The 14617-nt window shown below is 41.6% G+C and overlaps 1 protein-coding gene across 3 annotated transcripts; it reads right to left on the minus strand.

The window, feature by feature from the left end:
- Nucleotides 1-1886: 1886 nt before the first annotated feature.
- On the minus strand, nt 1887-13738 carry TBXT (T-box transcription factor T). Of its 3 annotated transcripts, none has more exons than XM_065588918.1 (8): nt 12925-13738; nt 11859-12123; nt 10703-10837; nt 9825-9886; nt 9648-9709; nt 8210-8386; nt 6399-6528; nt 1887-4606 (listed from the first exon to the last, which is right to left on the minus strand). In XM_065588918.1, the coding sequence occupies exons 1-8, from the start codon at nt 13128-13130 to the stop codon at nt 4339-4341; spliced, it is 1305 nt and encodes a 434-aa protein (XP_065444990.1). In that variant the 5' UTR covers nt 13131-13738; the 3' UTR covers nt 1887-4338. The 3 variants fall into 3 exon arrangements, with proteins under 3 accessions (XP_065444990.1, XP_042713182.1, XP_023964246.1); XM_042857248.2 differs by having other exon boundaries at nt 1888-4606; nt 6399-6531; nt 9648-9706; nt 12925-13733; XM_024108478.3 differs by having other exon boundaries at nt 1889-4606; nt 6399-6531; nt 12925-13540.
- Between the last annotated feature and the right edge of the window lie 879 nt (nt 13739-14617).

Below are 14617 nucleotides of genomic sequence, written 5' to 3' on the forward strand. Positions count from 1 at the left end.
ATTGGATGCATTAGTGCATGTTCAGTTTCCACCCACGTTGATATAAGTGTGTTACCATGCTTGGACCAGTTTGACATCTATAACATGATAAAAACATAATAGATATTTTGTATGTCTGAGAACCCAACTCCCACCCTCCCTTATTATAGCAGTTACAGTTTTTGAAATTATACCTGTGGGCATTGAGCAGGGTCCCACAGGAAGGCTCTGCTAATGCTATTAAATTTTCTAAAATAAGATGGATGGATATATACAGGTAGGCCACTTAGCATATAGAGGAACCTAGGCAAAATATTCATTTTTATTGTGTTAACCCTTCCACACAGGCTCAGGGAGAGAGGATGTTACCTATTTGTATCACTAACTAGTTGAGAAAGTACCGGATGTATGGATCAACTTTTAATTAAGAAGAATAATGGCACAAATTTATCTTCAGTCCTAAATATTTCTTTTAAAAAAACCTGATGTACCATATCCACTTGAGATTCACCAGTCAAGTTTTGTGTAGATAAACAAGGTTTTGTAGCAAATTCTCTGCTAAACCTGTGAACTACTGCTAGTCCGAAAACAGAATTTCTATTCCAGGCAAATTTTTGACAATTGGAAATAGGGTGACCAGACAGCAGCAAATGTGAAAAATCGGGACGGGGGGTAATAGGAGTCTATATAAGAAAAAGACCCAAAAATCGGGACTGTCCCTATAAAATCGGGACATCTGGTCACCCTATTTGGAAATTTTCTTTTGTTCCAAATCAAAATTTCTCTAAATTATAAAATATCTTGATTCAGAAACATTGTAATGTTTTGACCTTATTTGAAAATTTGTGTTTCAATAAGGTTGAAACATTATAATATATGCAAATAAACAGGCCTGATCTCTCACCCTAGCCCAAGGTTTTCTTAAGTGGATAAGCATAGATTTGCTCTGGTATATTGAGTGGGTATGGGAAACATCAACCATCAGTTTTATATCACATGCTCTCCCAGGCAACCAGAGGTTCCCGCTGCTCCAGTGCATTGATTTCAGCTCTGTCACAGAGACTTATATGGCCAAGTATACTGTTCACCTAGGAAATGGTTAAGGGGACTTTCCATTCTGCAGCAGGGTGAGCCCTTAATTGTACCCAGGGCAGGTCACTTTGGCAAGAGCAGTTCTAAAACAACAGATGCTTCTGCTCTCGGAGGAAGCATTCTTGCCTGCAGACCTAGCCCAATTTCTTTTTGTGGTATGAGCACTCAAAGAATCTGATGTGATTTCACAGATCTACACTCCATACACCAGCTGTGCTGCCTCACACCTCTTGAGAGAGAACCAGAAAGAGCAAAAACATGGCTGGACTTCAGTTCCAGAGGGAAAGACAGCCCTGTGTCTCACTCTCACTGCATCCCTTCCTCCCTACAATATCCCTTCCTTTCCTGGCCCTACTTGACAGAACTACTCCCATTCCCTTTTAAATGTCGTTCCCACAGTGATGGATCTGAGACTTAAATAATGGGGCCTATTGCCAGACTGCAAGCCATCCAGAGAGTAGCGAAAGGTTGATCTCTAGTTCATGCCACCACATGGAGTAGGCCTAATTACTGACTATACTAGACTTTCAGAGTCACATTCGTAGTACCTGTTTACACCCACAATGACTGTACTTGTGTGCACGTGCTCAGACATTTGGGCACCCAAAACCAGAGCATGTCAGTGGGCAGTTAGGCATGAATTACCCAGTTTGTGCAAGTACAAATGCAGGCTTTTGCATGCACAGATACATTTATTATCATGGATATATTTAAAGGCAAAGTTGAAAAGTTTGGTTATCAAGGTTGAACACAAGGCATGTGCCAGAATTTAAATTCAGGTCCATCTTTACTCAATGGACAAGATTCTCATTATGAAAAACATTGCTCCCTAGTCAGTAATTACTACAGTACTCCCGATTTCGATTACTATGGCCATTAATTGTACACATTTCTTTACAATCCGCATGACTAAGGGTTTACGATGATCATCAGTTTGGATCATGAAGAAATCTTCCCTTCCCATGGAACAATAGTAACACTGCACAATAAGGTGCAAAGTGGGGTTATTTATAAAGCACCTAGCATAGACTTTTTATCTTTGACAGGGGAGAAAGTAGATAGACTATCAATTTTTTCCTGATATGGCAGTTCTATGTTCCCATCCCATAAAGGGCCAACCTACCTATTAGTTCAGCACACGTGAAATATGACCACTACCTGTCACCAATATTGTCTCATTATATCGTTGTACTCCCCCATCTGTCTGCATCCATCGGTTGAATCTTGTCTTATACCTAGAGTGTACGCTCTTAGGGCAGGGAGTTTTTGCTCTGTGTCTGTACAGCACCTAATACAGTGAGGTCGTAGTCAGTGACAAGGGCTCCCAAGTGCTATGGCAATACAGATAATAAATGAAATTCATGAGGTTAAACTTAATCCACAAATTGAAAACTAAGCATTTAGTTTACTAAAGAAACTTTACTAATTGTTTTTCAATTTAACTTAATACTTTTGAAATATAAGTACAAAACACAATGAAACATACTTTGCTAACTTCTACAAAAGAGTCTAAACAACAATGCACTTACATCATTTACATGATTCACTTTCACAATAAAATAGGAGCGCTTAGATCAATATTTACAAATGTGAGAGAGGACACGGTTTACAGCCATCTGACTCTGGTGCTGCCCTTTGTTGTGATTGGCTCATTTGGAATAACATCTAACTCCCAGATCCTGATGCTGGACCTGCCTGGGCAGATTTTTGTGCCTGGTGCAGATCCCCACTGAAGTCAATGGGACGCTGCGTGAATGCAAGGGCCCACCCATGTGGATCCAGTTGCAGAAACAGGGCCTAAGAAACCAAAAGTGCAGCACACATTTGCTTTTTCAGCTTTAAGCTGCCATTATAGCATATGAAATATTAAATGAATCCTCTAACTTAGAACTCTTCTTTCCAACCTTATACACATCATCAAAAAGGGGTTTGTTATGATTTATGCATAAAGGTCAGATTCCACCCTCAACTGTGTGTTCATTGAAGTCAGTGGAAGAAGCATGCACATCCAAAAGCACATTTTGACCCAGCATTTGGGGTTTGTCTTCAGCAAAAGATTAGGTCAACTCATGGTACAGTAGTTAATAAGAGCCCTCAAAGATATGAGGCATGGACAGCAAGAACATTACCATGACCTAATCTTCTAGTGAAGACAAGCAGTTGGTGTACATTAAGGCTTATATCTATACTCCCATCCCAAATTACTGACATTTGGTATTTGCTCATGTATAATAACTTAACTACTTGGATCCACACTATTTCCATATGTCATGTGGTGACATGCCCTATGTATGATTGTCTTAAGGTACACAGCATATTGACGGATTATATACACATCTTAAAATGTACAAAACAAAGTCACATCCTAACAAATAATAAATATTGATCAGAGTACAATATTGAACTAAAATAAATTAGAAAGAACCGTTAGGTATTGACTTTCTTCTCTCATTTAGGACCTGGGCCATAGACCATTAATGTCAATGGAAGTCTTTCCATTGGTTTCCAAGGACTTTGGATGGCGCCCTCCATTAGATGATAGCTGTTTGAAAGGCAGGAGTTTAGTTAGCCTGAAAGTTGCTCATTGGCTATATGATCAAACAATGAAACTCACCTTAAAAAGTTCTTGCTGATTGTCTTCATCATTTAATTCATATAATAAGCATATAACTGTGCATAAAAAACTGTCAACTACCAGAATATCACATATTCTCACGATAAACAAACATTAGTGCACACAGTTCTCCAAATTTCATTCATTAGCTAAATTTGTGTAGATTTGAGAATGATTCAAACTGTGCACTTAATAAAACTTCTCTCACAACTACAGCTAAGCAAAATGTTAACTGGCAATTGACAGGAAGTAGCTTATTAAAAAAAAACCTGACAAAACTGTCAAGATGGGCATGAAACAAAACCCCAGATCCAGATAGTCCCAGAACATTGAGAAGTGTGGAATATGGGTCAAATTTTGGTGTTTCAGGCCCATCTCTGCCAAATGGAAAAGGATTAAAAATATTTATTTTAAAAAGGAAGAGCAGTAAATCTGCTATACTAGAATTGCACTCATAAGGTCTTTATGCTGCTAATGATACACTGTTATACTGTAAGAAGTAGAATTCAATTACTTTACACAAAAGCAGTGCAGCCTTTTTGTTTGTAATTTTCTTCATGTCTCTTTTCCCCCTCTTCAAGACTTCATTGTGGATTCAGTATTAAGAGTAACTAAATAGCTAGAAAGTCTTTATCTTAAAGAAAGGGCTTGGTTTACATGGAAGGTGGTGTGACAGGAGTCCATGTGGATGCCAGCCTATTATGTGCAGAGGTATCATACTGACTCTCAGAAATGTCTGTTGGTGTGCCAGCGTCATACAGCAGAGATCCCGAGGAGGAGGCAGTGACAGAGTGAGGAAGAGGTGGGTAGTGTGCTGGAGAGCCTCGCAAAAACTGGGAGCTCAGTCCATTGGACATCCCACCTGACTGAGACACGGGTGTGATGGTGCTGTTATTCACAGACCACAAGTTGGGATACTGACTGTAAGAGAGAAGAAGGGTAGATAATATGGATTATTAATTAACCCAGTTTTCCCTGTCAGCTATGCAGTTTTACACCTCACAAAGCACATTCCAGGGGTGTTTTTACTCAACTACTTTATGCATTGTGAAGAACTTTGGGAAGGTTCTTGCTACTTCAGTACACTAGAGAAGTCTCAGGCACTTAAACTGCGGATCACACTGATTTGCTGCTGCCAGCATGCTATGAGGATAAGAATCTACCCAAATCTTCCCAGCTCTCACCTCATCCCTCTACTTTCCCCACCCACACACCTATAAAAAAGGTTCTTTACTGGGGGCCAGAAATAAAAAAGTTGATCTGTGAGAAAAATTAGCTTTTCCATTTATTATTTAGCTCTTACACAGCACTTTTCACCCATAGATCCCAAAGCACTTTACATTACCCCCTTTATCCACATTTTACAGATAGGGCGTCAGGGCCCAGAGGGGTGAAGTGACTTGCCCAAGGTCACACAGCAATTCAATGGCAGAACCAAGAAGACAACCCAGTCTCTTGACTCTGAATCCAGTACCTCGGACTTTGTTGCCTTCCAAATGTGAAGACATTTTTGGGAGGGAGAAGAAGTGCTTGGGAGTACTTATTATTTCAATAAATTTATGTTTAGTAAAAAAAAGTATCTAGTACTTTGTATTAGTAATATATATATGGTATATTTTAATAGATAAATGCTAACTTGCATATTTCATAAATAAGTGTGCCTTTTCTACAATTCATGTATATTAGCAGAATATTTAGACTACAGATTTGAACTGCAAGTTGTTTAAAAAAAAAATAATAGAGGGCCAACCCCTGATCCTATTAAAGTCAACAGCAAAATCCCATCTGACTCCCCAATAACTTCTAGTTTGGATTCCTAGGAATTGGGTACAAATCCAACATCATAACTTCTTTCAACAGGTGAGCAAATGTTTTATCAAGATAATCAGAAGTCTAAAAAAAGAGACATGATATATGTCCATGACAGGAGGATGGTTTTCATTGAGTTCTCTTAAAAGCAATAAACAAGGGCTATTATTTAAAGGGATAATGTTTGCTTGATCTCTCACACTTGTCAAAGTGTTATTTTACTTACTGTTGTTACAAATAACACTTAAGATTCCTAGAACTGAAAGATGGGAGAAAATAATTGTTCCTTATTTCTCCAATAAGTTTGCACTGTGCATTTGGCAGCACTGTGTGTAAAGTCAGTTTCATTGTTTCTCCTATATGGCCACTTATTTTCACATATTTATAGGGGCTTTTCATATATCAACAGGGAAGAGGAAAAAAAAGCATTAAAAAAGGAAAATACAACAATAAAGCCATAAATAGGCAGAGAGACTTAGACCTGGTCTACACCTAAAACTTACGTCAATTTAACTATGTTGCTCCAGATGTAGTTAAGCAGACCAATGCTCCAATATAGACACTACTAGGTCAACGGAAGAATTCTTCTGTCAACCTAGCTATCACCTCTCAAGGGGATGGATTTACTATAGCAATGGAAAAACCCCTTCCATCGCTGTAGCGAGAGACTACACTACAGCAGCATAGCTGCAGGACTGCAGCTGTGCCACTATAGCCTTTGTAGTACAGACATACCTTGAGAGACACGTGTAGTACCTGAAACTACTTTTAACTCTTTACTTTAAAACTGACTAGATGTCAAGCTGATAATGACCTGTTCACTCCTTTCTTCAATTTAAAAAACCCAACATACTCTAATTTCTGAAGATCTGGGGGGCTGCATTGCAAAGGGACTGAATCCTACCTGGAGCTGGTAGATGTACCAGTGCTGTGACTCATGGGCAGCATACTAGTGTGTGTGGGAACTCCTAGACTGGACCAGTTGTCATGGGATTGGAGCATGGAAAGACAGGCCGAGGAATTATCAGCATAGGCTGCTGTGAAAAACAAGCAAGCACTTAACAAACAGATTAGCAGTTAAAGTGAGGCACAATTCTCATTTTCAATGCAGAGTACGGCTTTTTTATTACTGCTTTGCATATTATACACACACACACGTATCTACCAATTGTGTCAAACTATCAATTTTATTGGGGCTGTGGACTGGATGATGTGCCAGTTTGCTATATGAGGTGCCCAAGTTCAGTTGCCAAAGCATATTTCACTTCCTACCTCCAGTAGTTCCTTATGCCTAAATGCTCAGCCTCTGATGAGGGGAGTGCATTATGTAGCGCTGTGATAACTATGGGGCTAAATTAGCAATGGCCTCAATGCCATTCCACCCTTCACAGCCAGAGAAGGTTGCTGTGGCATATGAACATAAGGGGAGGAGAAAAATCCTTTATGAGGGATGGGGGAAGAAGCAGGGCACACAGAGAAGTTAATTATTTCTCATGGAATTTTATTTGAATTTGCAAAACCTATGCAAAGATTCAAGATGCAACAAAAATCAACTACATGCAAATTTTCATCTTTAACACACTTTACAGAGTTACGTATTCTAAGAACAGTCAGGCCATGGGCTGTGTCTAGAACAATTTGATGGTGACTATGCCACCTAGCCTACATAATATTTTATAAAATTTAAAATATTAAGCTGTTTTTTTTTTTAAAAAACAAACAAACAAAAACCCCTTTCAGTAGCCTTTATTGGCCAGGAACGAAAAACCATAGCAAGTCCTGGATGGGCAGTTAGTTAAACATCCCCTCCTTTCTTCTCATGGAAGTGCAATTGGATAGACATATTGTCATTATGCACCCAATTCTGTCACCCTGACTTATTTTGAGGAGTACCTTACTACACATGTAGTCTTGTTGATTTCAAAGGGACTACACACCGATTAAGATGTTCCTCAATGCGAGTAATGGTGGCCGAACTAGGCCCTCAGTTATTTACTTAGGTTAATGCCACTTGACTCCACGACCATAACTAGAAGTCTATTCAATTCACTGCCATTTCTTTAAGATTGTTCTTCCTCAAATTCTTCAGATACATATATTCCATCTTCACTTAAACCAAGTCCCCAAACTTCTCCTCTTGCACTCCCCCTTACGAGTAATAAAATGTGTCCGCATCCTTTTGGGCTGGGAGCCGAGAAAGGGGTCCAGCAGCCAAGAGCAGAGGCTGAGGGCAGGGCCGGAGTGGGCTGGGTGGTGCTCCCTCCCCACCCACTTGTGAGGGCTGGCCCAGACCCTGCCGTGCACCCTGAGATGTTCCTTCGTGTCCCCTTAAGGGGGCACACCCCACAGTTTGGGGACCACTGACTTAACTGACAAATATTGCCAGAATAAACCAAGCTTTCCTAGGCTAAAAATCATTGAAGTATTCCTTCATTTCAAGATTCTTGTTCTACAGTAAGACACAGAATTGTCTAATAACCTAACGTTAGATAGAGCTTTACAAAATCTTACTTTTCCATTGTTAAGAGGCTAGAGAAACGTATTTACTTTTTGTTATTGCCTTTCAATCGTCACAAGCCCTCAGCACAAACTGAGCTAGATACTGATCTCAGTTCCAATGACATTACTCCAGATTTACACTGATGTAATTTATCAAAATTTGGACCACTAGGTTAATTTCCCTCTTTAAATAGCTGCAGAATAATAAAAACTTACTTGGAGAGTTGTTTCTATGGGCATATGGATTGGTGTAAGGGGCAGAACGATGATTCCTCAGCGATGAGAATCTTTCACAGCTGTGAGCAGAGGACAGTGATAGAGGTGCTCCAAATTGAGCATGAGGATTGGAGGGGGGGCACAGACTCCCAGTTCCAGGAATAAGCCAGCCACCTACTATGAGAAAAAGAGGACATTTCGTAGCACTGACACATAATGCCACAGAGCAGGCTATGAATGTTATGAGCCTTTTTAACACTATTACTCTGAAGTTAAATATTAGAGCTGGTCAGAAATTTCCCAACACAATGTTTTTCCATCAGAAAATGCCAATTGTCAAAAGTGAAATGTGGATACATGTCACCTCGCATAAAAATTCATTTTGAAAGAAAAATTGAGAAAAAGGGCAATTTTAATAAGGGCAAAAAAGAAGGTTCACTCCCAGCACTACTGAATAACATTATTCAGGTTGGCTTCTCCTTGCCCATTACAATAGATGCTGTCTTTACCTGTGTTACTAATTATACCTTAGATTATTAAAACTGAAATATTTTTAAAACTTTGCATTTTTTATCTTGTGTGTACATTTTGCATATCATTCACTTTGGATGGTGAAACCACACTGGTTAATTTAATCTTTTGTTTATAGCATCTCTTTTTGGTTCTCCTCCATTAGCACAACATTGCTGTGCTTGAGGTTTCCAATACTGATGTGGGATGATGTTCAAATGCAAAAGAAAATGTTTTTCTTTTATAATTCCCATTATAATTTGTAAATGCCCTTTTATTCAAGTTGTGGACCTAATTTTTTTTGACAATGTCCCTTTAAAACAAAATTCAGTTTAAAATTCTAAAACAGTGACATTTTAGCCATCTGAAAACAAAAGAATTTTAAAACTGGTGTCCCCAATTTCCTTAGTGTACTTTAAAAATAAATTAAATAAACTGGTGAGTTTATTCTCACTAATTTTTGTTACCTTTTGAAATAAAACACTCCTTCCATTAATCTCCCCACAGATATTGCATTATTTATATCCAAGACCCATTGTCTTGTAGAAAACTAATGATTATAACATTTCACTACAGAATTTTTGAAGACAGTATTAATGTTTAATAAAATATATTGTACACAATAAGAAACATGAAAAACTACAAAACAATAATCATAAGAATCAGACACCAATCATAGAACTAAAAGGGACCTTGAGAGGTCTTTTAGTCCAGTCCTCTGCACTCAAGGCAGGACTAAGTAACTAGAATGTCATACTTAATCTATAGTGAGAGTTAACATATGCCTGCAAACAAACACTGGTGTCTGAATTTTACTCAGCTACAACATACTACTAAATTGTAATAGAAAGGAAGTACAAAAGAAGCTGAGATGAAAGATAAGGTATTTTTTAAAGTTATATACTTAATAGAGTGAAATTAAACATACACTGTGAATACCCAGACTGTTGATTGTCTCCAACTTCATCCATCATATCTTTGTGATCACTTCTGTCAAAGAAGCCACATTTCATTAGTTAAAGAAAATGATTTGAAAGAAATGTGTTTTCACAAATATGTAAGTTTTTTGCAAACTTTGTAACTGGGTTTAGTCAAGAATTCTCACCTTTCTTTGGCATCAAGGAAAGCCTTTGCAAATGGATTGTATTTAATTTTTAAAGCTGTGATCTAAAAACAACAACAAAAATCTTATTTTGCAAGCGTTACTACTCATTATCATACAGTATTTAGGACCTGATCCTGCTTCTCTAAAGTTAGTGGGATTTTACCATTGATTTCAGGGGCAGTAGGATTAAGGCCATAGTATGGATTTATGTAAAGTAACTAAACAGCATCCAAACATCTCAAATGTTAACAGTAGACTTGAAATTATTCTCTCTACAAAATTTAAAGACATCCACTGTCACTGCCTGACTAAGTTACCTGGTTTTATTATCCTATTAAGGAAACACATATAAAAGGGGATACACTAATGACAGTTATAAAGAGTTTTGGGTTTCTGGGTAGACCAGAATGAACAACAACAAATCTCAACTAGGATAATAAGCTTAGTAACTTACAGTTTAAATGAAGTTTAAAGTGCCCATTTTATTTGAAAACAAGAGTCAGTTTTGAAAATGCCATTTCCAATTAGTTCATGTATTATTTCATTATACTTTAAAACAGTGAGTTTATTCTTACTGATTTTCTAACATTAGTAGTAGCGTTGATGAATTCCAAAGAATCTTTATAATTCTACTTTTAACAAATAAAAAGTTACAATATATAGGAAACAGGGAATTAGCGTTACTAATTGGGCTTTATTATTATGTATTTATTGGGCTTTATTATTTAAATTTCAAACAAACTCACTTCATATACAATTTAAAATGAAACAGAGAATTGAAAAAATGTTACATGATAAATATTTTGCTCCAGTATCTTTCACTTTGCTAATTCAGAGGATAGAAGTGCATGTAGGTTTCTTTCCCATTTTGTGCATACCTCCTCATTCTGGTAAGCTGTCACAGCTATAAACTGGGTCTCTGGGAAGGAATGGCTGGTTATCATACGCTGAGGGCCACCAACTCTCACTATATGAATCCTAGGCTCATACTTGTGCAAGGAGTTCAACATGATCTGTAAATATATAATAGCACACATAAGCATTGTCACAGTGGAATGCAAATTTCCACAGTTACAGAACACTTTCTGATTTTAAAAAGCTAATGCTGGATATTTCGTGATGGGGGAGGTCCCAAAAGTCAACAGACACTAGTAAATTCTAAAAGTGAAGCCTGACAAAAGAAGATAAACGTCAGGCAACTAAATTATCTGCCTAAATATTATCGCCATTATATTTGGCAGGGCAGCCTACTGATAGTCCAAAGTGTGCATATCTATCAAATAATTCAACCCTGAAATGACTATTTAAGAAAAATCCCCCTCTGCTTGGAAAGTTTCATCAGGACAAAAACAGTTCAGTTGGTTTGTCTAAAACTATAGAGGATATTGATTACAACCCAGTGTCAACAAAACTGAAGAACAACTTCATAGATAATGTAGAGATCAAATGAAATCTAGTTCACCTTTCTTGGTGAAATCTACTAGACAGACTCCTTGTCCTGGTTTACAGGTACATAGATTTGCGTTTTTATTTTTGCTCTTAAAAAGCAACCGGTTTTTTTAGACCACTACAGTACACTATTGACATAAAATAAAGAAACTCTTCTATTTGGAAGACCTGGCTGTATTTCCGACAGGTGAGAAAAGCCCCCGTCTTTTACATGGGCAGCCTTTGAAATGGGTCACAAGTTTATAGACAACGCTGGATAGGTGTTATCGGAGGAAAGTAGCCACGCAATTGAAGCTGAGCTGCTTGTTACAGCGAGAGGCTCTGGAAAAGTTTTCTTCCAGCCCTGATTTTTAGCTACACCCTGATTGACTTTGCTGACTGGATAAACTTGGGGGGGGGGTCTCCTCCCGCCCCTCCCCACTGAGTTCTGACACCCCGCAGACGGAGGCTCTGGGGAAAGGTCTCTGCTGCCCGCAGCGCTGAGAACTAGCAGCTTGCGGGCGCTATTTCTCGGCGCCCCTCCCTTGGGGCTCCTGGCCGGCCAGGTCCCTGGGCGGCTCCAGCCCCCGCAGCCCCGCCACTCACCTGCCCCCCTCCATTGAGCTTGTTGGTGAGTTTGACTTTGCTGAAGGAAACCGGCGCCTTCATCCAGTGCGCTCCGAAGTTGGGCGAGTCCGGGTGGATGTAGACGCAGCTCGGGGCCTGCGGCTCGGGTTTGCCCCCGGGGACCCACTCCCCGTTCACGTACTTCCAGCGGTGATTGTCGGCGGCCACGAAGTCCAGCAGGAAGGAGTACATGGCGTTGGGGTCCAGGCCGGACACGCTCACCTTCAGCACGGGGAACATCCGCCTGGGGGAGAGAGCAGGGCCAGGGAGAGGCGCATTGTCCGGGGGAACTGCTCCCCACTGCCGGGGGAGCCGGGCCAGGGCTCCTGCTCGCCCCACCGCGGGCCTCAGAGCAAGGCCGATCCCGGCTCCGCTATTTCACAGGACTCCAGGAAGCCGCGTTAGCGCCTCACCTGCCTCTCCCAGGCCTGGCCCTTGACCTTTCTCTGGGGGTCCCGGTGCAAAGGCTCAGCTGGCCCTAAACCACCCCCCCCACACCCAGCGGAGCTTCAGTCCCTTTGTGCGGCTCCGGGCAAAAACTAATCGGACCCCACCTTCGGCTCCTGCTCGGGGCTGCAGCAGCCTCTCCCGCTCCGGTGCCGCGCTGTGCAGAGGGGAGGGGGCTCCCAGCAGCATTGGGGGGACGGCACCCGGCCAACATCAGGGGGCCCCCAGCAGCGGAAGAGGATCTGGGGTCTCCAGCCACATTACGGGGAGATCCTCCCCAGCAGGACTGGATTGGAGGGAAGGAGGGAAATCTACAGTAAAAAGGGGGAGAAATAAATACCACCGGGGGGGCGGGGCACAGTCTCCCGCAGCATTAGATTAGGGTGTCTCGAGCAGCGTGGGGGCAGCAGACTCGGCCCAACATAATGTTGCAGGGGGGATCCTTTAACTGGGGGGAGAGAACCCCAGCGGGACTAGGGGAGAGGGGGTCTTCAGCCCCAATGGCTGTGCAGTCATTGGGGCTGCGGCTGTCTCCTGCAGCAGTGGGAGCTGGGCAGGTCCCCCCCCCGGGGGTTGCCAGCAGCGTCCCCGACCCTACCTGCCGTTCTTGGTCACGATCATCTCGTTGGTGAGCTCCTTGAAGCGCAACCACAGCTCATTCTCCTCCAGAGTGACTCGTAGCTCCCGCTCCGTGGGGTCTCCCTTCTCGCTGCCAGCCTGCAGCTCGTTTTCCACCGCGCTCAGGAGATGGTCCACCCGGTACTGCAAGCTCTTGCCGGAGCTCTCCGTGCCGGGAGAACTCATCCTCTCTCCTCCCCCTCCCCCCAAACCACTTACTGCCCAGGAGCCACCTCCAGCCTCAGGTCTGGCTCCAACTCCTGGTAGAACTTATCAGAGGCGATTCCACGCCGAACAGCCACGCGGGAGAGGAGGACCCCGAGGCTCCTGGGAGGGGGTCCTGGCTGCTTACAGTGGGAAGGATCCAGGCTGGTTGCAATGTGGTGGCAGAAGGGTTAATCCACTTGACCTCTCTGGTCTGCGCGACTGGAACTGGCCAAGGGGACAGTAATTATACCCCCCCAATAAATATCCCCTGGTGACATCACAATGCCTGTGGGGGGGCTCCCCTGATTGGAGGAGACCCCCTTTGATGTTTCCGGCCGACCCAGCTGATTGGCTCCCTGCGGCCATATCAGAACGGTGCCCGGGGAAGCCTGTGATGTTAATTGCGGCCAGTGGGATTAAACACGGCTATTTTATGTAAATCTGCCCCCAAATGTTTGCACCTCTATCAAAGCCGCCGGGGTTGGGGCTTCAGCAGCCTAGGAGGAAATGGCCCATCTCAGCAACAGCCCCATAACCTGTGTGCAGCAGCCTCCTGCCTTCTCAGCAGCAGTCATTATAGGTACATTGACATGCCGCTCGCAACATAGGGCAGCAAACCCTAGAGGTTTTATTTTAGACACCATTCTAGACCAGCCAATCCTAGAAAGTAGACACCGCTAGCGCGAGTTATCATTTAGGCAGTATTAAAAGTCCTCCCCCCGCTGTTGAAGGTACAGTATTTGCAATGGATTTCTATGAGACATTTAAAGTATCAGCTCTTAAAACAGAAACCTCACATTCACATTGTCACAGATTGTGGCATTCCTGTCTATGTGACCATTAAAATTAGCATGAGGCCCATTTTAAATCGACAAGAAATGTTTTAAAATAATCAAAAAGCAACTGACCAGAAAGCACTTATCTGAAATAAACCCTCAACCTCAGTTTGATGATCTCATTGCACTGTTGCCTTCACACAACCTAAAGAATTTACTGACCACCTCAGATTATCTTTTAGAAGGACTGTAGCTCTGTCTCTTACCACTGATCTCTATAGTACATGTGCATATTAAAACGACTGATGTTTACAACCATCTAAGTACACTAACATTTAAATTGGAAATATTTATAAACATTATATCGATAAATTGACGCTTAAATCCCCCCTCCCTTTTATAACAAGGAGAAAATTGTATGTTTGGATTAGGAAAAAGGGGCTTTGTGTGTTTTAAATGAAAAACTTTCCAATCCTCGGAGTTTCAGTCAGTCTCACGGGCCAAGACGTAAATACGGAGTGAGAGAATGAATATTTTGAAACATACTAATGCTTTCGATGGTTTGAATTCTCAGGAGGTGCTGCGATCTGTGGTGTGAGGAAACAGTTTATTACCTTTCTGTGAGAATCTCTGGATAGAGGGAGAGGGGGAGAGAGGTGACAATGAGCAGGAAATAGTTCAATGGGGTCT

This window comes from Chrysemys picta, chromosome 3, assembly GCF_011386835.1.
Source record: "Chrysemys picta bellii isolate R12L10 chromosome 3, ASM1138683v2, whole genome shotgun sequence".
Taxonomy (NCBI): domain Eukaryota; kingdom Metazoa; phylum Chordata; order Testudines; family Emydidae; genus Chrysemys; species Chrysemys picta.